Source organism: Channa argus, chromosome 14, assembly GCF_033026475.1.
Source record: "Channa argus isolate prfri chromosome 14, Channa argus male v1.0, whole genome shotgun sequence".
Lineage (NCBI taxonomy): Eukaryota > Metazoa > Chordata > Actinopteri > Anabantiformes > Channidae > Channa > Channa argus.
This window is the reverse complement of record NC_090210.1, coordinates 980,753-1,007,240: the sequence shown is the minus strand read 5'-3', so window position 1 is coordinate 1,007,240 and position 26,488 is coordinate 980,753. Positions and strand designations below refer to the sequence as shown.

Below are 26,488 nucleotides of genomic sequence, written 5' to 3'. Positions count from 1 at the left end.
AAATATTGTACTTACATCATCACAATTCATCATTTTGCAAATTAATATCTTTACTTTGCTATTACTATGCCAGAAAGAAAATAGTTTTACAGGAGGCATAATATACATACAGGCATATATACATCCCAACAATGGCAGACAATCTGCAAACATTAAAATATAATACACAGCCTTGTTCTGCACAAGTCACGGGGTACATAGGCTATTTATATATAAAAAAAAAAACAAAGGCAATGATGCATAGTTTAAAAATCTATAGAGAACATATATGTATGAATTACAAATATATCAAATTAATCACATTTATTCCATGCCCCTCCTCCTGAATCAGTGTATTATACAGTAAAGAGAAAAGAAATAGAAATCCTAACTTTTGTCACTTTTGCCACAAGAGGCCCCAAGACCAGAATCAACTTTCATGTTTTTTGATAGTTTTACAATATATATTTTTGAAGGACTTTTACCCATATTAGACTATTTTATGCCTTAATGGAGTATTTATATCGATAGTAACAATTACACATAACATAAGAACCACGGAATGTATGAAGGAGCAGGGGTGCAGGACTGTTATAACACACAAGAAACCCACCTGAAAGTGTTGGAAGGAATTTGAAGGACTCGTCCACATGACAACAGGGACATCTCGCGGCCACTACGCGCCCTGCAGGTAGCTCCGCAGCCGTTCGAGGACGCATTCATTTACTATGGCGTATTGGTACCTCTCTGATGCCTTAACTGAATTCTATATAAACGTAAATGACTTTTTTGCTGTGGCAATATACCAATGGTAAAATAATACTTGGTAAAACAAAGGGAAAAATGAATATCTTGAATTAGATTTTGAAGTTAAACGACTTTAGTGCAATGGATTCCAACATGTTCTATTACGTTTTTGTGCAATAAATGTTCTGCACTTGGGATGGGAGCCAAACTTTTATGTTTTACAAATGTGTGGTGTGCGTTTGTGAGATTATTGTACTACTTTAACTGTAAAGAAGTATAACGTACTATCACTCAGAAAAGACGATGACCTGAAGCTCGTATGAAAGCACAGTAGGCACAGTACTTAAGTAAATGTACTTAGTTACTTGTCTCTATCGGCGAGGTGAAGAATAACCGTAACCGGACGCGTCCCTCCAGTCTCCGGTCACATGCTAAGTCAAGCTGGATCAGCTGACATCCCACGGCTTCTGCTTTTGATGTTCTTCCTCTTTTGTCGACGGGCTGCTACTCCTGGCACAGTACTAATTCGTTATCTTAGTCTCACCGAACTCAAATTAAATTTGAGCCAAGCACGTCTTGCTGATTGAGCAAGTTAGGCTGCTGGGATAGATGCTGCTAGAGTGGATGATGAACGGACACGCCATTCTTTACACGGGGGTCACCTTGGCCTTCTGGAGTACTATACTAATCGTTGGTAAGATTGTGTTTTACCTTGAAATACGCAAGAATACTTGAAGCAGTGAATGAAAGGTGTATTTTATAGACATGTATAGAAATTATAGTGTAGCCAATCGTTTGCGTTGAGAGCTATCAGTGGGGACCTGGCTAAATCATGGGACTAGAATGGTTCCGGGTGTTTCTATTATGTTTGCTAACGATAGTTGGATTTGTTAGATTTATTTGCAAGATTAAGATATTGACATTAATGCATGTTAACAGTTTTATGGGAGAGCACAAATTGGTTATGGAATTATATCGCATTTTACGTGTTAACATTTAAAACAGCAGCTTTAGCTTGCATCCAAATTAGCGTTAGCATCTCTCTAGCATCAAGCTTATATTATGCTAACGTCAGTTATCATAGGTAACCGGCTGCAGAAAACTTAGCGGCTGTATTTGCGATGTACGTTAAACGTTTCTAATCTTTCCAATAGGATGAAAATGTTACAGTATATTATTGAATAGTATTTTTTTGTTGTTCAAGTCGTGTAAAATAGCCAAGTTAACATCAGCTAGTTAGCATTTTACACTGATTCCAAATAGGAACTGCAGCAGTTTTCACGTGAGGTTGAGCTATTACACTGAAGTTACAACTTCTTTCCATGACTTTAGCACATAAATATCACTTGCATCACACATGTTGCGGGGGAAAAAAATCAGAATCTTTTCTATGGATGTATTCATAAAAATATTCTCTCTGCAACTTGTGCAGTTAGCCGACCTCTCCCTCCACTTTCCCATCCAAAGTAATTTATTATTTTCTTTGTTTTAGGACTCTGTTATACCATATTTGACCTAGGCTTCCGCTTTGATGTGGGATGGTAAGTAGTTTTTCCATAGTAGTCTTTGTTCATCCATAGAAAAACTGCCAGCATACTGATTTAAAAGTAAAATATGCAAAGAATTCAAAAGCAATAAGTAAATTTTATAAGTGAACTTTTTGTCTTTTGAATTAATTAATCTGTGAGGAGTTGTATTGACAAATTTTAGACCCCTTTTTAGTTTTGAGTGTATATAAAAAAAACATAATAGTAAAATAATGGAAAGGACAACATTTTGCATCCCCCTTAAAAAAAAAAAACAACTTATTTTGAAATCAATTTAAGGCAAAAAAAAATTTTTGTTTTATTATGTTTGCCATTTCAAAATAAGGCTCTGCAAATTTTTGCAACCAACTGTAATGTGAGGCCCCTAGTAACCTGACACTGCAGCAGTGACAAAACTACTCTGACATTTCCCTGATTACACAATTGCAAGGTATTAGTAAAATGAAGCAGAGTATTAGTGCTACTATTACATTCTAGTTTCAGGCTGTTAAAGTGTTACATCTTTTTTGCTGTACCAGTTTTTTTCTTTGTGAACACTACTTTGGGACAACCGTTCAAAAGTCAACTTTTTATTATGCTTTAAGTATAAACGAAGATGAGAATATGACTTTATTTCCACAGACATGTCTTAACCTTGGTTTAGTGTTTTGTATATTTTTAGCTAATGACTAATTCAGGCCTTTATTCTGCATAAATAGATAATTTAAAATAACAGCAAAAGCACATCATATTCTTTCTGCAGTTTGACTTTCTACTGCTTGAGCTGCAGGCTATTTCTTTAAGTTTCAGTTTAACAATGAGAAACAGCATGACTAAGAAGTTTGAAATGAAAATAAAATGTATATATGTACACACTCTGTTTTGCTTACAGACATTAGTTTTACAGCATCCTGTAAACATTGGCAGTGTTTCCCTCAAAGTCTTTATCAGCTGTCCTTCGCTTGCAGGTTCCTGACAGAGACTTCTCCTTTTATGTGGGCAAATCTAGGGATTGGCTTGGCCATTTCTCTATCTGTGGTGGGTGCTGCCTGGTGAGTGTCTTAAAAAGGACATAAATTAATGAGCATACCACAGTCTTTTGTCAGGTATGTGTACGGAAGGGGGTAACAGTTGAAATACTAAAATGCACTATGCTTTATTTTAATAGCTTCCTGTTTCTTGAAATGCTTAGGAAAACACATTGTATTTTCCAGTTTCGCGTTTACGTACGGTCAGACATACAGAATTCCTTAATTCTGAAATTAAGTGTGGAAGTTTCAGTGACTCACTTCCTGATACAGAAACTTTTTTTTTTAAGTATGTCCTTGCTTTCCACTACAATGATGTCTCATTGTTGTTTGTTTGTGGAAACTGTAGGAAAGTTGTACCAAATGGGTTAAATTACTGATTGTTCAACAGCCAGTCAGCAAGCTCTTTAACAGATTTCCTGTAAGACAGATTCAACCAGCAGAACTCTCTGAACAGCTACTGATAAAGGTCAGTCAGAGCTAATGGTGCGGGATTCATACAGGTGGCTGTGGGCTACAAACACCTTGTGCCATTCAACCGCTGTCCATCAGGGCGTGAACATAATCTATATAGATGTATCTGACCTAGTTATTTACTGATTTAAACCTAACAAAACTTTTAATATAATACATGGACACTGGGTAAGATGGTTTGATCATTATAAGTAGGTGCTACACTGTTTCAATATCTTTAACATTTAAGTTAAATGACTTTAGCTAAGTAGGATCCTTGACCCTTTGTTTGCACCATGTAGTTTTCCTTTGATGGTAAAGAGATGGTTTGGATATTGTTTTGTGGTTTTTAGGGGAATCTACATTACTGGCTCAAGCATCATTGGTGGTGGTGTCAAGGCTCCACGAATCAAAACCAAGAATTTGGTCAGGTAGGCTAAATTAAAAGCAAAACCTTTTTGTCCATTTTTCCCGCTATTTTTTTGTATTTTTGAAATTTATTATTGAGCTTTTTAGTTATTGTTTAAAACAAAACATTTTACATGTTTATTACCTACCTGCCTACATATAGTGCATAGATATCTTTGTATTATTATTTTGCATATGAAAGTTGCATTCCTCATGGAGAAATGTAGTATATGTTTTAAATGTCTACGTAATTTTTCATCTAAAATATACAGTTTGCTTAAAATGTGGCTAAAATACCTATATTAGTAAAATCCTGTTGTCCTTGGGCCAACCCATCATCGTTAGTTTCTGTTTGTTCTTTAATGTCCTCCTCTAGTATCATCTTTTGTGAAGCTGTAGCAATCTATGGGATCATTATGGCCATTGTAATCAGCAACATGGCTGAGGTAAGACGCTTTTTCATTAAGATAAAATGGCTATACAACTACAAATTTTACAGCTACATATTTTGTTATTAAAATGTAATCCTACAGCGTATAGAGAGAATTTCACATAGATGTACTGTTCAGGATGTTTAGTCAATTGATACATAAAGGAGTTTAGTATGTTTTTTTTTTCCAACTAAGAAATAATGGGACACTAAACATAATCTGTTATTTTATAGAACTTCAGTGGAACCACCCCTGAGACAATTGGAGCAAGGAACTATCAAGCTGGTGAGAAAATGGATGTAAAGTCTAATGCATGACAAACAAAATGTCTGAACATTGATGTTTATAGCTGACACTGGTTTGATATTAATGATAGGTTCCACTAGTTTCTGTATTCTGTGCAGTCTCTCATTTAGAATTTAGTTTTTCTAAAAAAAGGTATATTGGCATTCACTACAATTTACCAGAAGAAATTAAAGCTGTCATGGTTTTAAACATGCTACACAGAGAAAAACTAACTCTGCCACTAAAGAAAACTACAAGCATGACAGTGCAGCCACTTAAATCATTGCAACTTAAATTTGTCTATATCATTAAATGCGCTAAAGCTTTCTTAAAACACATTTTTTCAGCCTTTTAGTAATGATCTGGTGTCTGAAACTTGAGCAAAAATGTGAGGTCACAATCGCCTCTCAAAATTACCCCCCAAAATCACGTTCCCAATCACATTTCGACATTAAAATGAGCTGATGATATTTATGTATAATTGTGGCATTTTTAGCATTACTCTCATCTGAAAAAACATCATCTCCGTAAACTCTTTAACATCTCTTGATGCATTATGTTTTAAAAATTAATATGCTGATGGACTAATCCACATTTAAACACAGTTCTTATTGAAAGCATATTTCCCTTGTTTTGTATACCCATAGAAAAATCAAGTGTTTTCAGCAGTATATTGTGAACAGTATTTAATTTCCAACATCTAAAAGACTGTGTATTAGTCATGAATATTGCTGACTTTTTTTGACCTCCATCCTTGTAGGTTACTCCATGTTTGGAGCTGGTCTAACTGTGGGCTTTTCCAACCTCTTCTGTGGCATCTGTGTTGGCATTGTGGGCAGTGGAGCAGCTTTGGCTGATGCCCAGAATGCCAGCCTTTTTGTGAAAATCCTCATTGTGGAAATCTTTGGCAGTGCCATTGGCCTTTTTGGTGTCATTGTAGCCATTCTGCAGGTAAATGAGATTCTGTGTTGTTGTTGTTTTAGAGAAGGAGTCCATCTCTGTGTCCATCTATGTTCTTTATTTGCTGTTTGTTGTTGCAAAATATATGAAAAATGTCAGCACAAATACAGTAATTATTTTCCTCAAAGGTTGAGATAGCTTTATGTTGCAGAGCTCTGTTTACATTAACATGTCTGTAATAACTGGTTTCTTTTTTTACTCCCCTTCCTTAGACGTCAAAAGTAAAGATGGGTGACTAGAAGACTCATTTACACTCTGAGAAGATAAGACACTGCTGGAAAAATAAGATGGTTTATTGTGTAAATACATCGTAAATTATTTAAATGTCTCTATTTGCCTGGTATTGTTTTTAATCATAATTCATTGGTATGTGGACATTAAACTCAGTTTTTTTGTTATGTGAGTGTTGTCATGTGAATCCTGTACATTCCCAGCTATTTAGCTTGATGATTAGTGCAAATACAAATGCATAAATCGAAGTGACTCTTTGTATCAGCAGCCATCCTGCAGTCAACTTTATGTCTATATGACTTGAGACATTGTAATGCTGTTTAGTTTGCCCATTCTTGAATGAAGTAAGAGTTAAAAATTACACTGGACTATATGAAAATATTTGTGTGTGTATGACTTGGATACATGATTTTTTGTTTTTAACCATTGTGTTTATAGCTTGGTCTGTCACAGTTGTTTTTTGCTTTAGCAAGTGGTCCTTATTTTGTACAGCAACCCAAATACGGTATTTTTCCGGCCTCCTACTGTACAAGTGACAACAAATCTATAAAGTTTTAAATCAGGGGGCTGAATGCAAGTTGTTAAGCTCCCAGAACCGTTGGATATGTGTTCTGGGAAGCTAGCTAGTCAGAAAACAGCAGCAGGTGTGCTGCAAGTTTGTCAAGTGTTTTTTAGTTCCTGAAAAATGTATTTTAGTAAGATGTCTAGTTATAGCCACAAGCCTACTCAACATAGCTGGAAGACAGAACTACAGTTAGTTTATCCAAAACTACAATCTCTGCCCTTTAGAAAAGTATCTCGCACTGCTATAATTTTTTTTTTTTTTAAATCTTTGAACGTCCATGTTACTAGGCATGTCACGATTCTAACATTAACCAAATGTTAATTGTTCATGAGGGATTTTGAAACATTCCTTAAGGTTTCCATCATGACTCGTGGTGTGACCTCAATTTGAATGGCAGACAAAATTAGACTTTCTGCTTCATGGCAAAGCCATCATTAAAGTTTTATCTTAGTTTGGATGGACATTCTTCTCAGCTGGAAAATATACAGTGATTCAGCAGGCTGTAATTTTTGCAGACTTCTCTATAAGTAATTAGAGTTTTTATTTTATTTTACCCTTTTAGCTGCTACTTGACAGAATAAAGTGGGTATTTGCTGAGTGTAAAATGCTGCAGTAGTGTGTCTGTTTGATGGTATGGAAACACAATTGTTCTTATTGCATCATTCCACAGAGTTGACAGACCATAGCTAGTTGAGAATTGTTTCAAATCTTTCCTTGTACAAATTTTTCAACCCCTCCTGTTAAGAGTGTCAATATCAAATATAATAATGGGGAAACTGAATAGTCTTCAGTTCGTCTAGGCCTTGCTTTCCAAATGTGTCTTAACAGCAAGATCATCTCTGCCATTTTAATGGTTATATAATTAGACCTAGATCAAACTCCAAGATGCCTTTGGTGAATCAGGCTCTGTACCCAGCCCCAAGCTTTCAATGACTGTAGCTTGTACAGTATGTGTGGTATGTGGATGCGATGGTGTGAAAGTAAAGTTGTTTTTGACATTGTGTATAACATGAAAAAAAGATCTTTAGTCTAGCTTCATAAACGTCCTTGAGAAAATAAAATGGTTCAATCGAGTGATTGTGTCTTTCTTTACTTTTATCCATTCACTAATTTATTGTATTGCTTATACTGACTGTAGTCGACCTGCATTTATTTATTTTTTTTATTTCCAGCAGATGGAGCAGGAAACCACATCATCTGTTCATCAGTAAACGCCTGCTGTAGTAATACATATTTGATTGACAAAAGATCCTACCGGTTGCTTTATGCGAGATCAATTCTAATGTTAGACCTAACAATAAATAAACTAGTTAAAATAGTTAACCATATTTACTATTAGTTAAACTGATTTAAATAAAGATCACAGTATACGTGCAATGTTACGCTTATGCTGGAATTAAAGTAATTTTTTACTCGATCATGATTATAACGGCAGTTTGGTTTTACTAGTTGAGTTACAGGGAGAGAGCCTGTCAAACACGATCATCAAACCTATAAAAATAAAATAGCTGTAGTTAAACACACACAGACAAAATGAATGGAAAAATGGGTTATCAAACTACCAGGGTCTATCATATGACCACCATCAAAAGCAAAAGCGTTTGTGTAAAATAGGGGCTTCCGTAGGACACAAGAGCGAAGGGACCTGCTTTCTGAGACAGTCTGAGAGCATCCTTTGCTTTTTTATCGTGCTCACGAAAACACAGCGGGATGTCGGAAAATCATATGGATAGAATCTCTTTACTTGCCACTTTGCGATAGATTATCGCTGTTGTGAACGTTAGCCGCTTGGCTAGCGTGACGCCACACAACATGATGCTTTTTTTCTGACGAAGAGCAGACATAATATTCCGTTTGAGGAGACGAAAAGAAAATAGTTATCTCATGAACAGTGATTTTTTTTTTTTTTTTTTTGCTTTAATTGTTACAACAGTCACAGTTTTGGCAATTACATGCCCATGAACAGATTTTATTGATTTCGTTCCTCGGCTGATTTGAATACGACCATGAGTGACCCAGTAAAGAAGATGCTCAGATAGAAGTGTTCGTCTGACACCATCAAGGTAGGTGCTCTGTCTATCTGTCTGGGATTCATTGTGTAATTCAGCTCTGCATCCACGCTTTTCTTTGTTTCCTTCCAGCCTCCACACATTTATCCACACTGCAACCCTCTGTTTTTAATGGAGCTTTTAATATTTGGAAATGTGGTCGCACGCACTGCCCCCCTGCCCATCTTTTGTTATCATGCACATTTCCACCAACTAGCAGCATTTTTGCACCCGCCATACTAGGCTACACTCAGCCTCCATGCACTGTTCGTCTACAGTAAATGAACAATCTCAGCTTTCAGACTGCTGGATAAAAAGCTCTGAATATCCACTTTTTACTGCCGCTGGCTACAATTGCTGGCACTATTTCTTTCCCATTTGAAGGAGGGATGCAAGGTCTGAAGGACTATACCTTCTCTTGTTTAAAATAAGAGCAAATAGTGCTAGTGTGCACTGCCAGCCTTTTACACTGGGGACATAGGAGTGAAGAGGAGGAGGTTTCTACATCATAAAGCTTAACATAACCAGGCATTTGCACAGAAGCTCTGCACCTAGACCATAATCCATTGTGACATCTCTCTCATTTGTGACACAGTGTGTCTGTGGGGCTGCTGCTACAGAGGTTATGGTAGGTAGTGGACCAGAGCTGCCTAGCTTTGAGCACTAACTTCAATTGGAGAGTGGGCTTTGGTGCATTTTAAGGTTTCAATTTGGATGCCTAATTATTCAAAACATTTGACCATGTCTTGTTAAGGCCATGGCTCAAAGGCTAGAGGTTAGGCCCCAGACATATAAGGACAGGGCCACACAACAGCAACTGCACACTTATTTGAATTATTGATTTATTTAATGATAATTATTCTTGACAAATTCTATAAATTAGTAAAATGTGTTCATGCCAACAGTCCAAAATCGTCCAAAAAAAGACATTGGCTATACTACTATCCAAATATAGTATGAGCAAAACAGAAAATACTCACAGTTCAAAACCAGGAGCTAGATTGGTTGGGTTTAGTTAACAATTTATTGCTCTTATTAATATATTATTAAAATAGTTGTAGATTAAACTTCTATCAATCAGCTACACTCCATATCCAAAAGCAAGGTAACCTAATTAAATAATTTCTTGCCCAGTAAAGCTGACATGAGTCGATAAAAGTAAAATGTAATTTTTAAAAAATTCCTAAAGGCAAGAAGTACAAGTTCTGATTGAGATTTTTTTTTGTGTTAATTGTTTGTTTGGTAAATTAAACAGGGTGCATGAGTATGTCACCTCGTTTTTAAAAGTTAATGATAATAATAAGTATTACATATTTAAGTATTACATATTCATTTTATTGAATAATATTTTCATTCACTTATATTTTATTTGTAGCCTAATCTGAACTGTATGCATTTCTCATTTTTGTCAGTACAGTATGATAGAAAGTGTCCTGAATATCTGTCATGATCACCAGTTTCACTTCCTTTTCCAGACTTTTATTTTGTAATCCTCACTTCCCACTTCCTGTCCCATAGTCAATTCCGTACTTCATCACATTTAGTCCTCATCATTTTCACCTAAGATAAGATAAACCTTTATTTGTCCCACAGTCGGGGAGTTTCCATCTTACAGCAGCAGAAAAAATGTATAGCAAGTATTTCTGTACAAAATTTAAAAAAAAAAAGTAATAATACAGTACAAATAAGTATACAATCAACAAACAAACAATTGCACTAGGGTTGATGTTTTTTGCACACTGTTACAATCAGTAGTAGGATCGATATTATAGTGAGTATTGGTTCACTGGGAGCTACTCTGGTTGTAAAGTCCTATAGCAGCAGGAAGAAAAGACCTACAATATCACTCCGTCAGGCACATGTTCCTCCGTCACTACCTATATAAGCCTCCATGTTTTGTGAACTAATTTGCCAGATTGTCTGCTCCTCTACAGCGACTCTCCAGCATTTTCTTACCGTTATGCTTGAAGATATTGACTTTATTCTGCCCGCTGACCTGCCTGCTCTGTCTAAACCCCTGGTACCGTGAGTTTTGATCGGACTGCATGAATTCTTGAAGTCTTAGTGTTTGGTCCTCTTTTGAAAATGTTTATCCTCTTCGTAGCAGTCATCAGGTTAGATAGGTGCTATAGAGAAAGATAGAATGAGAAGACACGTACACACTCCTTGCCTCAACTTTCTCAACCATCGATACCTCACCAAGAAGTCTCAGGACTGCTGTCTCTGGACTGCTGAGAGGAGTTGGCACAAACCCAAAACTCCGTCTGTTCTTGCCAAGTATCAGGGCCTGCTTGTATCTTTTTCTCACAGTTTCACCAGGGCAAAGACTGAATACTACCGGGAGAAGCTCAGCAACATCACAGACACAAAAAAGCTGTTCAAATCACTCATCTACCCACCTCCGCCATCCACCTTTTTTACTGCCAAAAACTCATCAGCTCATAGTTCTCCCCTCCAGATGATGACATCCTGCTAACTTCTTCCAACACTGCATCACTCTCCTCATTTTAGACTTTGACTGAGGATGACCTATCCATCCTCCTCCTCTATAACCATCCAACCACCTGCTCTATGGATCCAATCCCTTTCACTCTCCTTTAAGCAGTTGCACCTGCACTAATGCCAGCTATTACACGAATAATCATCACATCTTTCACTAAAGGCACTTTTCCGACCTCATTCAAGCAGGCCCAGGTTACCCCACTGCTTAAGAAGCCTTCTCTTGATCCCTCCCTTGTGGAGACTTAAAGACTGGTTCCACAGGAGAGAAGCTTGGTAGCTAAAGTCTCTGTCTCCCATTCTACCTTTGGAAATTCTGGGAACCACAAGTAGGCCTGCATTCTGAGATCGAAGTGGTCTACTGGGATTATATGGTGCTATAAGGTCTTCTATATATGATGGAGCCTGACAATTCAGAGCTTTATATGTAAAAAGCAGGGTTGTAAATTCTATTCTAAATTTAATGGGAAGCCAATGGAGAGAAGCTAGTGAAGCTGATATATGATCTCTCTTGCTAATTCCAGTCAGCACTCTTGCTGCAGCATTTTGGATTATTTGCAGGCTTTTTAGATAGTTACTGGGGCATCCTGAAAGTAGGGAATTACAGTAGTCCAACCTAGAAGTAACAAATGCAAGGACCAGTTATTCGGCATCAATGGTAGGAGACAGGATGCTTCTAATTTTGGCAATGTTCTGTAGGTGGAAGAAGGCTGTTCTAGAGATTTGTTTTAAATGTGAGGTAAAGCACAAATCCTGGTCAAAAATAACTCCAAGGTTTCTTGCAGTGTGGAGCATTTCTGTCTGTCTCTCCAACATCTCTGCTTGGATGAGAAAGAGACATCTTCAGTTCAACCTCTCCATGACCGAAATTCTTATCTTCCCATCCAGACCTTCAACACAACACAACATTGCCCCCACTAAGTCAGCCAGAAATCTGTGGGTCATCATTGATGACCAATTAAGCTTTAAGGACCATATCTCCTCATTTAATCAGCCAAAAAGGACTCATGGTACCCCACTCTTCAGATCTCTACACTTGTTTCCTGTAGCTGCCTGCATCAGGTTCAAACCTCTGTCTCTTGCCTACAGGGTGATCAACTTAACAGCTCCTGCTTACCTCATCTCCCTCATTCAGGTCTACAATTCCTCCCATCTGCTGCGCTCTGCCAATGAATGACATCTGGTGGTCTCAGCACCAGACAGAAGACATCAAACTCTTCAGCTAAGTGATCCTACGATGGTGGAATGAGCTACCAAACTGCACGCTCCCCAAACTCATTCCCAATATTCCAGAAACAGAACTCTTTCGCACCTTCCTATGAACTATAAAAAAAACCATCTGCTCCTTCTTGCACTTGCATCTCATGAAATGTAAACACTTTTCTGATAGGACTTAAGTCGCTTTGGACAAAAGCATCTGCTGGCTAGGGCAAAGTCTGGATTATTTTCAACTAAGCTCTTTGTGAATAGAGGAGGTAATACTCCGTAGAATTCAACATGAGTGAGTCACTTTCTCCAGACAAGATCAGAACCTGATCCTCCTGGCATTCTCTAGAGTTCTTGTTTTAAACAGTCTTAAGAGACAGTTTCCATTGGTTAAAGTGTGTCTCTGAAAACAGGGACACAGGCAGCAGCTGCACAAATACAAAAACTACTGTACCTATAACTCCTTTCAGACATGCAGTAGAATTTTGACATTGTCCTGGGTTTTTTAGGAGTGGGTATATGTCGGAAAGAAAATTTCAGAATAAAACGCTGCCGATTATATCCTACGAGCCCCCTAGTGCAATGTTGGTATTGTGCACGTGAGCTCGTGCATGTAGCACAATGCTCTGTCCCAAACATTTGGAGGTTTAAAAGTTATGGAGTGGGGTGTGTTAATGATGTTGTCACTCAACTGCCGCTGTAGTCGAGTGACTAAACCTTTTTTTATTAGTTGCATGGTTCTGAAGTGCTGTAAACAAAACAATGTTTCCCAAATTTAAAATGTTATAACACATTGCGCTTTCTGTGGGCGCTGACCCCGTATGGAAATCGAGCAGATTTTTACACCTGAGGATGCTTCTCACTCAGGCGATATCCCGCTGTGAGTGTGTCTGAATAGCCACTCCAGACAATGTCCAAGGCTGGATTTTCCTAGCAACATCCGGAGTTCATGTCTGAAACAAGCTTCTTATTCCACCCAGTCTCCTAAAATCTGTCTTCATGAACAAATAAAAACATCTTATTTGTTCATTTGTTCATTGTTTTATTTGTTCTCTTCTCATATTATTCTGTTGTACCAGTAAACATTTTATCTTTTGTTTTCTCATCACATTTTTCTTGTTTAGGATTATTATAATGAGAGTAAAGCAGCCCTTGCATTATTCACATCATTGTTTTATTTTCATGGGTCGGACTCCATCTAGTCTGATCCAGCTGAATATTTTGTGCGTTATCAAAAAAACTTCAGCCTGTTGAAGATTAAAAAAAAAAAACATCAGCAGGTTATTCCCAGGTAAAACTATTTTTTACTAGGGAATTAAAATTAATGCATATAATTTAAACCGTACATCGTTAGACTGATGTTATCAAATAAACAGTGATGCAGTGATACAAACTTGCATATAAGCACAAGTACACAGTCTCAACTCTCCCATATAAACACTGAAAGCAACCGTCATGTATGAATAGTAATTATCTGCAGATACGCTTGATAAAGTCAGATCTGTTTAACTGGACTGAGCCCTGCCTCTGGCCCTCATTGGAAACCTCTCACTACTAGTTGTTTCTGGAAATTGAGATTTGGAATCTGTAACAGTCTTGGATTATTGGATTGGTATTCGGAATCACTCTGGATGTTTTTGGACTAATATTGCGTTTTTGGCATATTGGACTTAAATTTGGATTCAACGAGACTGAGCTTGTGGATCCCACAGACTTATGTCAACTCTTCTCCACCTACCATTGTTTGCTGTCTCTCTCCCTGTCATTCTTCCCTTTTGACAAGCAACTTGGAGAATGCCAGCACGGAGGGAGGCCATCTTGTCCTGACATCATCCTGGTTATTCCACCATTCTCCTCCCCCTTCACCTGAGACACACACACCTTCCAGGCTCAGCCCTGTGGTACTTAGGAAGCAAATCTGAGCTACTACATCATCTGGTGAGCTGGAGGAATCCCTGCAAGCGCTCTCAAGTCATTCATTCAATTGCTGTTTGTCAACCTTATCTCCTTTAAACATTTTAAACATTGAGGGATTTGCATCTGGTCATCTTTGGGTCCTCATTATTGACTAACCCTTACAATATCAACAGAACTGAAGGTATAGTTCCCCTACTTGGTGAGTTTTCAACTGTGGCATATGGTTTTCCTTAGCAGGTTATATCCAGATTATGTCTAAGGGACAATGGATGTTTTAGAGCTATTCTACTGAAAAAAGTCATTGTTTGAGCAAATCATTCCAGTTTCCCAAAGCCCACACATCTCAGTCCAGTTAGGTTCACTTGTGCAGTGATAAAGCAGAGGCATCTTAGACCATCTGCTGAGGAAACCTGTTATCTCGGGCTTGACTTGAGGCCTATCAGATAGCAGAGAGGTGGTTATGGCATCAGGGTGTGTAATTAAAGGTGGCAGAGCAGTCTCTTTGTGTAATCAGGCTTATATAGAAGCAGAAGGGCACAGTTTAAAGTGAGTTTAGCATCTACTGTAACATCACTTTAAATAAGCTTTGAGGGATGAGCAATATGATACCAGAAAAAATTATACTGCATTACTCCTTCTGCTGTGGACATTTAATAATAATAATAATAATTCATTTTATTTATAATTCATTCATTCAAGCACTTTACATTTGCTAACAAATCTCAAAGTGCTACACTACACATTTCAGTAGACACAAAGAAGGAATTTCCACCAGATGACTAGAATAGGAAATAATAATTCTAGAATGACTGGGTTTATGTCTGTAGTTAAAACACAAGTGACCTAAGCTAAACGCCACATATGGAAAACAGGTGGGACACAGTGTAGGTTTGGCGATCGAGTTAACAAAACCTTTGCTGCTCACATTTATCCTGTGTGTAAAGATTGTTCAGTTCAATTTGCCAAAAAAACTGTGAATGCTCAATGAATTCAATGAATGATGCTCTTCTAGTGTGTCCATAAACAACACTGGATATGTGACTGGTTTCAGTGCACCAAACACTAGAGTACCTCAACATCATCCTTTCTCTAGGCAAAATAATAACATTACATTATTATTATTACATTACACTTCATAATAATTACAACAAACTTCATGTGTCCACAAAACATTAAATCTAATCTAATAAACAAATTATGTTATATCAGGCTGACTTGCCTTGTAGATTAGTCATCAACTGTACACATTTTGGTTTAGTATAAAGCATAACAAATTTGCCTTTGCCTTGACATTGCATGTGCACACTGTGATGCTGAAAGGAATTACTGCACAGGTAGAAAGTAAAGTAAAGATGAAACGCTATTAATGGCTACTACAGGAGTGTTGTTTGAACAAAGTGTAATAGCATTGAGTGACTGTTGTTTTACATGTGAGGTTTACTTTAGGGTTCACTAAGTAGTTTAGCTTCAACAACAGACTTTGACAGCGCTTCCTAACTCTAGGTCGCACTGGCTTCGATATATCTGAGCTTTCAGAGAAATTAGATATTCCCAGTTGCAATTACGACTTGGACATTGACGTGAATGCTATTTACAACTGTGGAACTGGTAATTACAGTAAGGTGGTATTTGGGATGGATTCAGATGTCAATTGCAGTTTTTTTATTTAGCCACGAACAATCAATGCATTTCTTTTTCTGCTTACTTTTCTGCCATGTCTCTACCATCACTGTCTTAATAAAAGATAATACATAGATTAAAGAAAAAAAAGAAAAGAAAAGAAATCAATCATGTCATCTTACTCTTGGGAAGATAGGAAAATGTCATACTATTCCTTTAATGTAATGGCATTGTCATATTGTTTCTGAAGAGCAACAATAACAAAAAGAAAAACACTGTTTTCCAACTGCAATTAATTGACTTACAAAAAAAACCAAGGGGCTGCATTGATTAAACCAGCAGCCAGTGAAAGCATAATTGGACTGTAGTGGCCTTAAACCTAATGTCCCTTATTTAAATAAACAGTTTTTTAAAACCCCTCACCAAATCCACATCCTACTCCCTTAACCCACAATCCCTCTGCCAGGGAAGCCTTCCTCCCGCTAAGGCACTTTATTTATTTCTTTTCTCTATTCCCAAATGAGCAGCTGGATTAGAGACAGAGGTAGAGAGACGGAGAGAACCAGGACAGAGAGAGCGAGAGATGATAATGATGATGATAATGATGTTTCCACTGGAGTCTATGGATTGTAGCTACAGGCAGGACTCATTGTATTTGCAAAATTTGTGTGCAGCCTACGTGTTGAAGAAAACTAAGACACCACACAATAGGACAGTTGCTTTCAGCATCTGTTCAAAGGGGGTAACACTTTTCAGTGTCAGGATGGCCATTGAATACTTTTCAGCTAGTGATGTCTTATTGGTGTCAGTTTCATCTGTAAGAAAAAATGAAACAAACCAGAAAAATAGTGGATGTTAAGTGCAAAGCAGGAAACCCATTCTTCAACCACACAAAGCAGGAAGAAGAGCAGTGAGCCGATGTGATCTCAGACAGTTCAGAGGCCATTTAATAACTGCATAGGCAGACTTTAGTGTGGGCTGAGCGCAGAAAACGCTGATTTGGTTGGTTTTTACTCCATTCTTTTCTGCTTCTTTCCCACAAGGTGGAATCATCCTGCTTAATTCTGTTTTACTGCCTTTGTAGTAAAACGCACATGTCCACAGATTTCACCAGGTTTATTTTGACACAATGATAAATAGAATTGATCAATACTGAAATTGCAGTCTCCTCTCCTGTGTTTTTGTATCAGTGGTAGAGGGCAGAGGTCAGAGTCACTCAAATTTACTTCTCCTCTGTCTACTCTTATTTTGCTCTGTTCATATGCTTTGTACACATATTTTCCCTCTTTGCTCACAGACTGGGCTCCTTGCCTTCCTCTCTGTCTGTTTTTATATTCATATGCAGTGCAGACCCACATATATTATATTTACAAAAATAAACATTTTTCATAATGCCACACACAGTGCAGATATGGAAGAAATGTCAGTGTCAACCTGGCTCAGTGTAGATACAGGGTCATCTCGATCCTACCTTCAGGTACCTAGTTTAAGGTTTTCACTGTTGAAGCAGATAAGAATGCAAACATCTTTTTTAATGTAATTTCACTTTTTGTCACAGTCCCGTCCCCGTGTTTAAGTTATCTAACTTTATTTCCTGTTTTGGCTTTTATTTTATTGATCCTCTTGTGTCTCTACCTGTGAGTCTGTTTGCTGTCTTTACCTTCCTCGTTTTGTCCTGATTTGTTTCACCTGTTCCCCTTTTATACCCCGCTCTCCCCAGTGTTCTCTGCTGGTTTGTATTATGTGTTAGTACTCTGTATGTATTCGTCACAAGTTTGAATCCTGCCTGATCCCTGTCTGGACTCTGTCAAGGTTTTTGGTCTATGGTTTGGTCTCTCCTTGTTACGTGGTTTTGTTGTTCCTAGTTGTGTGGTTTGGTTCTCCTTTGTTAGGTTTGCATTAGTTTATTAGTGTATTTATTTACTTTACTCTGTTCCCTGTATCAGTTACCCCTGTCAATTTTCCATTGCCTCTAGTTTAGTTTGTTTAGGTTTTATTCCCTTCTGTCTATTCTTGTTCAGTTCATTTGTCCCTGTTAATTTACCCTCTTACCTGTGTATTAGCATCAGTTAAGGTCTAGTCTGGTCCCTGAGTGTACTCTACCTTGTGTTAGTCTTATATGTGTGCACCCCGTTGTTTGAATAGCTGTTTTACTCTGTCGATTACCCTGTATGTGTTTAGTTTGTTGTTTTGTTACCTTTAGTTCAGTAAGTTCTTTACCCTCCTCCTGTGGAGTGATTTGTAGTTGTGTTAACCCTCCTGTTTCTTTATAAATAAATACCCTTTTCTTTATACCTCCTCTCGCCGTCTCCTTACTTGGGCTCTTGCTAAAATACTTACACTAACTGTAACATTACGAAAGGACCCAGACATGCAAGAGTTTTTGTTTTGGCTTTATGCTGTTTTCAGGGTACTGCCCTGAGTTAGAGTTGAAGGACAAATTTAGTGGTTCTCGTCTCTCCATCCTTTCCTGGCCTCTGGGCACCAGATGTAGGCGTAGGGCCAAACCACTGACCAAACCTCAGTCTCTGAACTCACCTCTTGCTCCTGTTCTCATTGTCTCCTCTACTGGTGCACCCCCATGTCCTTTATCAGTTCCCGTGCTAACGTCCATTCCTGTGTCTGCCGATCCTTCACCAGCACAACCGAGGGCTGCAAAGCAGCGTGGTCCTCACTTTCGGTCAACTAATTCCCCCTCGCCTCATGATCAGGCAGCAGCCTCTGAACTACACAAACAACTCCCTGTAGTCTTGGACTTGCTCACCTACCTCTGGGACTCCTGTATACAGGCTACAGACCCTGAGACATGCTTGGCCAAGGTCAAGCAGGTAGGGCAAGTGATCAGCTCCCGGACCTGGCTGGTTAGCCCGCCTGGTGCCCCGGAGTTATTGGGTGCCCCGGGCGAAGCCACGACCTCGGCCCAGCTTCCTGGGAGAGTGGACACAGCCTCTGGCGATCCTGCTCTGGCTCGCCCTATTCCTGTTCCTCTCCCGCCACTGAGGGCGGCTGCTGTTTGTCCTGTCTCTGTTTGTCCTATCTCTTTTTGTCCTGTCCTTGCTCGTCCAGGTACTGTTCCAGCACCGAGGACGGCAGTCACTCGCCCAGTTCCAGTTCCGGGCGCAGAGGAGGGCAGCCGCTCATTTGGTTCCTGTTCCAGCGCCGAGGATGACAACCGCTGGTCCACTTTCTATTCCCATTGCGGCGCCGAGGTCAGCGTCTACTCGTTCAGTTCCTGTTGTTCTTGTCTGTTTGGTTCCGGTCTCGGCGTCGAGGTCGCCTGCCGCTCGTCCGGTTCCACTTCCTGTCAGTCCGGTTCTGGCGCAGAGGTCGGCAGTCACTGCTCCAGCACCAGGTCCTGCTCAGGTTCTGGCGCCGAGGTCTGCAGCCTCTTCAGGTTCCAGTTCCTGTCTGTCTGGTTCTGGCGCAGAGGTCAGCAGTCACTGCCTCAGCTCCTGCTCAGGTTCTGGGGCTGAGGTCTGCAGCCTCAGCTCCGGTTCCAGTTCCAGTCTGTTCGGTTCCGACGCTTAGGTCGGCACTCAGCGCTTCAGCTCTGGCTTGAGTTCCTGTCTGTTCGGTTCCGGCACCGAGGTCGGCAGGCACCGCTTCAGCTCCGGCTCCGATTCTGGCACCTAGGTCTACAGCCTCCGCCTCAGCTCCGGCTCCTGCTCTGGTTTCGGCGCCGAGGTTAACGGTCACGCCTCAGCTCCGGCACCAGCTTCTGCCACCGCTCCAGTTCTGGCGGCTAGGTCCGCTGCCTGCCCTGTTCTCGGTCCTGCTGGCATCCCACCCGCTCCTAAGCATGCTCTACGGCCTCTGGCCCGGCCCAGGGAGGGGTTCCGCTGTCGCCACCGGCCCCCTGCCCGGTCTTCTGCCAGACCTCCGAATCATCCCCCGGAGGGATTCAGCCGCCACAGGCGGCCTCCAGTTAGGCCTTCCGTCCGTTCCCCGCAGGGCTTCTGCCGCCGCCGTCGCCCTCCGTCCCAGTTCCTGGTGTGCTTCCTGGAGGGGTTCAGCTGCTTCTGGCGGCTTCTTGCTCTAGGCACTGAAAGTACTGTTTGCCTATGGGCTCTTGGACCTAGACCCCCACCGGTCCTCTGCTTTGGACTTGCCCGACAACAACAAACTATGTTTAGGTTGTTGTTTTGTTACTTTAAGTTTTGCAAGTGCTTTACTCTCATCCTGTGGAGTGATTTTAGTTGTGTAAACTCTCCTGTTTCTTTATAAATACCCTTTTCTTTATACCTCCTCTTGCCGTCTCCTTACTTGGGTCCTTGCTAAAATACTTATACTAACAATAACACTTTTCACTAAGGAAAATTTAGTAATAATAATATATTATAATAATAATAATAATAATAGTAACACCTAGTCAACACAATACACTTTAACATTTATCGAAAGCGCTTTACAATGTTAGACTGCAATTTCAATTCTGATCAGAAAACTGAATTTTATCTGAACTTGGGGTTCAGTGTCTTGCCCAAGGACTCTCCAATACATAGCCAGGACTGGGATTGAACCACTGACTCTGTGGTTTATACTGCCTTACCAACTGAGCTACAGCCACCCCATTTGGTTGTATGGCATATCCCATTAGTTTCCTTTTAGGAAAGCTAGTTCCCCTGGGATCCAGTAATGCAATAATTAGCAATATATTTAAAGCCTGTATTGGATTGAAATGACTACAAATGCATCATTTCAAATATTGAAATTTAATCTTTTTAAAATATACATATTTGATGCTAGCAACATGTTTTCAAAAAAAAGTTGGGTCAGGGGCAAAATCTGTCTGAAAAAGTTGTGTAATGGTTAAAATTAAAGGGGAAAACAAACACCAGGTGGCATAGCTCACAATTACTTGGCAACAATTTTCATAAGTTTCAGAGGAGCATCCACGAGAAGCTGAGTTAATGCTCAAACAACAGCGATGTTTGTTGGTTCGTTTACTCACAGGCCATGTGGATGGATCTGAGCGATGAGGAATTTTATTTTTATTTTATATTTATTTTTTGTCCTTTCGGCTTATCCCGTGAGTTCTGGGCCGCCCTGTGGTCCGTGGACGGCTGCCTTTACCAACTGAGCTACAGCTGTGCTATCTGAGAGATGAAGAATGAACTTACTGCTGAATCCAGTCACTTAGTAAACACTGAAAGGTCAGTGTTGTGGAGGAGTAGAGTGGAGCCATCATTTGTCTCCAAGACAGCATGGCTAGAGCGAATTTGTGGGGTGGGTGATGGGACTAAATGACATACCCAACATAGTTATATGGATGTGTCATTATATGAAACATGGGCTTTGTCATGTTTAACTGATGATGCACTGATGACATGACCACATGGTACATTTTTTTTTTTTCTTTTTGTCCTTTTGACTTATCCTGTAAGATCAGGGTCACCACTGCGCATCATTTGTCCGCATGTTGATTTGGCACTTTTCTTTTACGCTGGATGCCCTTCCTGATGGCGCCCTTGTTACTATTGTGCATCGTTTCTTAGTGATATGACCCAGATCCTTCATAATGACAGTGTGTCATATGCTCTGTCTCTCTGTTTCCTTTATTATTTTTTTTCGGTCACTCACCCTTTCTCTCCATTTTTATTATGTCACTAATTTGCTTGTTCTTTCAGTGGATGTAGGGTGTAGGGGGAATAATCATCAGAAGAGACCCACATAGACTGTAGTTTTCTTTTAAAAAATGTTTTTCTTGTTTTTAAAAAAATGCTTTTCTGCTTTCTTTGGATAGACTGCAATTTATCTGCATACATTTTTAAAATTATACATAGTGTAAAAATAAGTAATTTTATCAGTCTTTTGTTTACAGTGAAAGTAACTTTTCCTACATTTCCTAGTACATTAACCTCACAGTGTTGAGTGTAGCTGTGCCAAGCCAAAGATCATTTCTGTCAATCTCACTGTGCACTGGCTGGTTGTGGGAGATGAACTTACTTAGAGCCAAATGTGCTGGAGCCATGAGAGAGCTCTGAGGCTTAACATGACCAAGTGTAGCATGACTACTGCATTTTTCAAAAGATTTTGGGGAGGGGTAGCCTTTACTTAGTAGTTTAAATAAGCAGCAAACAGGAAAAGAGGGGGGAAGAGAGAGTGTGGACTAGAATGGGTGTTGTTGCAGGTATATGGAATGCACTGCAACCATTAGGCTACCAGGGTGCTAGAGCTAATGCATTTTTTACTGAAATGTGAGGGAACCTAGGGCTCATAATACAGAGGAGTGAGAGAAGAGGCTGCATATCATTACCCATTTTAGTCATAGATGGTTTGGATCAGTATGATGGTATTTTATTTGATTGTAGTTCTGTTTTGATTTTTACCAACACCTGTATCTCACGCTTTTTGGCTGCTAAATACTACAGTATGTTTATTATCTAGTTGCTATATTTCTATACCTGCTATTTGGTAATGAGCATGCAGCATACCGCTGTAGCTGAAAACAGTGTCACGAGAAAGTAAAGTTACTGGCTGAAAAAGCAAAGCAAGAAAGTTTCGAAGCTTCATCAAGTCGAAGGGAGGTAATAAGCTGGATGATAATTCTCTGCTTCATTAATACAACTAACATCTTTTATAGATAAATAGTAATTTGAGATACTATTAATATAAAAATATTGATTACTGCAGCTTTAATGATTGATGGTAATACGCATGATCGCATGTAACTGTCGGAGCTGTAAGACAAACAAACCTTCACATCAAAATGAAAATCCTTTGTGTGTTGTTGATGAGATGAGAATGTAAAATAATAAGGTTTGTAGACAAAAGGGCTCTGCTGAGAACAGCTGCTAAAGAAAGGGCACATGGCCCATGTACAGACTCAAGGCCCATGTACAGTACCATATTTGGTGTGCTCTATTCTCTGATGCGTTGCAGTGTATCACTCTGTAGATATACTCTGGTCAGTCACAACATTTACCTCGTGGTGGACAGGGGTCAGCTTAGGACAAGAGTAATGCTGAGCATGATCAGCATGTGTCAAAATCTGTTGCATTGCAGTTTGCTCCATTTAGAGCTCTGTAACTTTAGAGTGTGATCCTGTCCACCAAACTGTTATAGCTGTGGCTGATTATTGTAGATTGATGTTTTTAGTTTAAGCTGTTTTAAAACTTTCACTCATTCTAATGCTACAATAGCCACCCTTTTATCTCTGGAAATATTTAGTTTCAGCAGGATGACCCCAGTAAAAAAGCCATGTGGGTCCTTGATTAATTGACCTTGAGTGAAGCATCCTTCAGCACAACTGATCTCCTGAAAGCTCCAGTAATGCTGGCCTGAACCTGAAACAAAACTGAATCTTTCTTTCTAATATTGACACACAGATAAGTATAATTTTTTCAGCATACCTCATCTGTTAAGTTATTTCAGCTTTGAAATGGCATACTGTTGGATGTGTTACCTAGTTGAGACTCGTGGTAGAAAGGCAGGAAATCAAAAGGTGTGAGAATGACTAAGAGCACATAGACACTAACAAAGAAAGTGGTGGTAAAATTAATGTAGAGATGAAAATGTTAAGAACCAACTTCTACATATTGTATATTACCAATGCATACAGATTGATGGTCTTATATAGTTAAAGGAACTAAGTCAACAGTGGAGACTTTATTGTAGGTAAATGAATTTCAAGTGACACATTACCTGGGTATGTGCGTTTGCTGATTCTCCCCCACCCATGCAGATTGACACACACACACACACACACTAAACCATATTATATCAATGTAATTCCTTTAAATATAAACACATCATTACTTTCCTAAAGTTGAGAGTAAACCTTCTCCCATGCATTTCCAGGACAACAAGCTCAACATGAATTTGGAAGAAACAACAGATTATCCCGTTTATCCGTTAATCCATGGACGACGAGTAGGGCCAAGAACAAAAAGATAACTCCATATCGAAAATATTTGTTCTCTGCATTTACTTGTGGGGACCACAGTTTAGGACAGTATTCATGCATTTGGTCTGTATATCTGAGATATTACAATAAGCTCTTCATAAATGTTACAGAGCTTTTAGGGTTTTGCTAAATGCTGGTCTTTCTTCTTGACATTGAAAACATGCTGATGTTAAATACTATAATTTTTATCTCGCTGAAACCACTAGGGTTCTAAAAGATGCCCTGATAATTGCTTTTTTTGTTCCCTTCATTGGGGACAATGTGAATCATGGCTGCATCTCTGAATATTTGACAAGCTAAGTTTCTTGGCTGAAGTAGAACTGAACAGTTGAAGCAGTGTGAAGTAGAACAGACCAACCGCTGAACAGTACTGGATGTAGTGTAAAAGGACAGACCTACTGCTAAAAAGAAATGGTTCATAATGCTGTACTCACTTAGGCCAGCAGTAACCTTCAGTCTGGACTCAGCCCATGATCAGCAGAATGTCCATCCCATCCCATCCTCGTCGCCAAACATGATAGAAATGTTCCCTCTTCTCTAGCCAAGTGTTACTAGATCTTGGAAGAATTGTAGACAGAACTCAGCGTGATAACCTATCTCAGTTTAATACCTGCTGGCATGGAGAAGAACACATGGATGTTGGCATATTCTGACTTATATCTCTCAAATCCCTTCTATTTATAGTTAAACCTAAGAAAGGACATACTATTACATATACTATATACTACATACATGTTTTGAGCCTTGTAACAACAACGTGCCTACTGTGATCTTAAAAATCCTCTACACATTACACACCGTTTGACTTCTCCTCTTTGTGACCTCTTCAGTAAGCCCATCTTAGTTGTCTGTTTGCTAATTATCTAACCATATGACAGAATTTACTCTATTCCCACCCAACACACTGACATTTACTGAATCTGAGCCATGCCACACACTGGCTATGCTGACCTTGTGACTAAAAAGATATTAGTTAAACTTTCCCAGGCTCAGTTTTTACTCTTTGGCACTACTTTATACTGTAGCTGAAGCTATTTTCTACCGACAAAGGTTCTAGTGAAGTCAGCCAGTGAAGTCAGCCTGATTTTATTCTAGAGCCAGAGACTCTAGAGTAAAATTGAGAAAAATTGAAAAAAAATTGAAATCTATTGTACTTTTCTGTTTCTGTTCTTTGGATAAAAAACTGTAAATGTCATGACATGAGAAGTTGCTTTGTGCCCAATAGCAAGTTTTGTTTCGAGTTGTCCTTTCACATTAAAAGTCCTCAGTTCAGTTACAGACCATCTTTCCTTCTGACGTAAGCTTGGCCCTTGATTCTATGAATTATGTGTCCTCACATATTACCCGTCTGGCAACCAATGAAAATTTTAAGAGACAGATGTTGCACACATTCTGCTATCTTTGGTTGGCACTTTATCTAAGTGCACTTTTTGATAAATGGTAAATAGTCGCTTATATAGTGCTTTTACCTTAACAAGTGTTTAGTAGGTTTTTTTTGTTTTGTTTTTTTGCTGTGACTTTAGGTCCTATTATGACTTGGTGACAGACTTACTGTGACTTGCTCAAGTACATTTTTTACTACCTTCTAGGTAATTTTACATCCATGTTCTTGTGTGTCCTCTGCAGTGTTTTGGGGTTAAATTGACCCCAAAATCCCACCGATTTTAAGGACTCTTATAGTGTAAGTGTTATTTATAGAAGTAGGATAGTAGCAAAATTATTTGTATGTGTACAGGGGATTTGTGTGTGCGTACTTAGACGGATTAGAATCTGTTTGTGTGTCTGTATATAAATCTGTAACTGTCACTGGCGTTGGCTGTTTACCGCTTCTCCGCGCCAAATCAATTTTAAAGTTGCTTAATTATGTATAATGTGCTCTAGTAGTCGTTTATCTAAACATTATTTAGTGCTTTAACACTTAGCGGCTGTCAACTTAAGTTTGACATGGTTTTTAATTAGTTCTACCTGCTGTTGCTGGACTGTTGCCTCTGTAGCTGGTTGCTAGCCACCCGTGTTCACTCTGCCGGTGTTCGCCTGGGGCTAGCATTAGCCGCTACAAGCTAACAGCCGCTGAAAGTTAACATCTGCCTCCATCGACACTGCCGCATGCTCTGCTGTGGGATTTCCTGGGTGTCGGCTTTGTTCTTAGGGCTGTTGGTGGTGGACCTGCTGTTGCAGTCTCCCTTTGCGTGCGCCGCGGCTGCCAAGTCACCTGCACATGGACTACAGTTACTACCTCTTTACATGGGGACCATATCAAATCTACCTAGCGTCATGCTCCAGTATTCACCATGGCAGCTCCTGAAGCTCAACAACCACGGCCTACCATCGGACATTGGAGTCATTGAACTACTGCGACTTCTCTGTCAACACCTCTATGTCAACAGATGATCCGGCCGGGGGTTCGTTTACAACAGGACAGAAAGCTCCATTCACTGTGGTCAAAATCTAGCTCCGTGACAGCTTGATTACGTCATCTGGTCACTTTCTCCAAATCTGCACCGTGGTTTATAAGTGAGCTCCGACAGATGAAAACAGCTAGTCAGGCCTCAAACGGCGCTTTGTTTCAACCAACTGAACTGTCCATAAAATAAACTACTTTAGGGCACTTGGCACTGGCAGGTTAAAATATTACTCAACTATAATCGATAACAGCCCCGGCAACTCAAAGCAACTTTT

General features: G+C 39.4%; 2 protein-coding genes across 4 annotated transcripts in view; both read left to right on the top strand.

Moving 5' to 3' along the window:
- The first annotated feature begins 1,148 nt into the window (after positions 1-1,148).
- Positions 1,149-7,686, top strand: atp6v0b (ATPase H+ transporting V0 subunit b). Its single transcript, XM_067475032.1, has 8 exons — positions 1,149-1,420; positions 2,219-2,267; positions 3,221-3,304; positions 4,087-4,164; positions 4,518-4,587; positions 4,806-4,857; positions 5,618-5,808; positions 6,030-7,686. Exons 1-8 carry the CDS (start codon positions 1,336-1,338, stop codon positions 6,054-6,056), a joined length of 636 nt encoding a protein of 211 aa, XP_067331133.1. The 5' UTR covers positions 1,149-1,335; the 3' UTR covers positions 6,057-7,686.
- A 506-nt stretch (positions 7,687-8,192) lies between these two features.
- The window catches only part of b4galt2 (UDP-Gal:betaGlcNAc beta 1,4- galactosyltransferase, polypeptide 2), a 149,299-nt gene continuing 131,003 nt past the window's right edge, over positions 8,193-26,488 (top strand). Inside the window, exons 1-2 of one of the 3 annotated variants that reach the window (XM_067475138.1) lie at positions 8,193-8,676; positions 12,250-20,149. In XM_067475138.1, the coding sequence (XP_067331239.1) occupies positions 18,300-19,376 (1,077 nt within the window). In that variant the 5' untranslated portion in view covers positions 8,193-8,676; positions 12,250-18,299 and the 3' untranslated portion in view covers positions 19,377-20,149. Of the gene's footprint in view, positions 8,677-12,249; positions 20,150-26,488 lie in introns of those variants that run through there. The other 2 variants (XM_067475139.1, XM_067475136.1) reach the window with 2 other exon arrangements.

What these genes read in the sequence shown, in the direction of transcription:
- atp6v0b (XM_067475032.1), top strand. Translation starts at nt 1,336, where the DNA reads ATGCTGCTAGAGTGGATGATGAACGGACACGCCATTCTTTACACGGGG. An exon ending in GAGTACTATACTAATCGTTG is followed by an intron (nt 1,421 to 2,218) that starts GTAAGATTGTGT and finishes TCTTTGTTTTAG; the next exon opens with GACTCTGTTATACCATATTT. An exon ending in TTCCGCTTTGATGTGGGATG is followed by an intron (nt 2,268 to 3,220) that starts GTAAGTAGTTTT and finishes CTTCGCTTGCAG; the next exon opens with GTTCCTGACAGAGACTTCTC.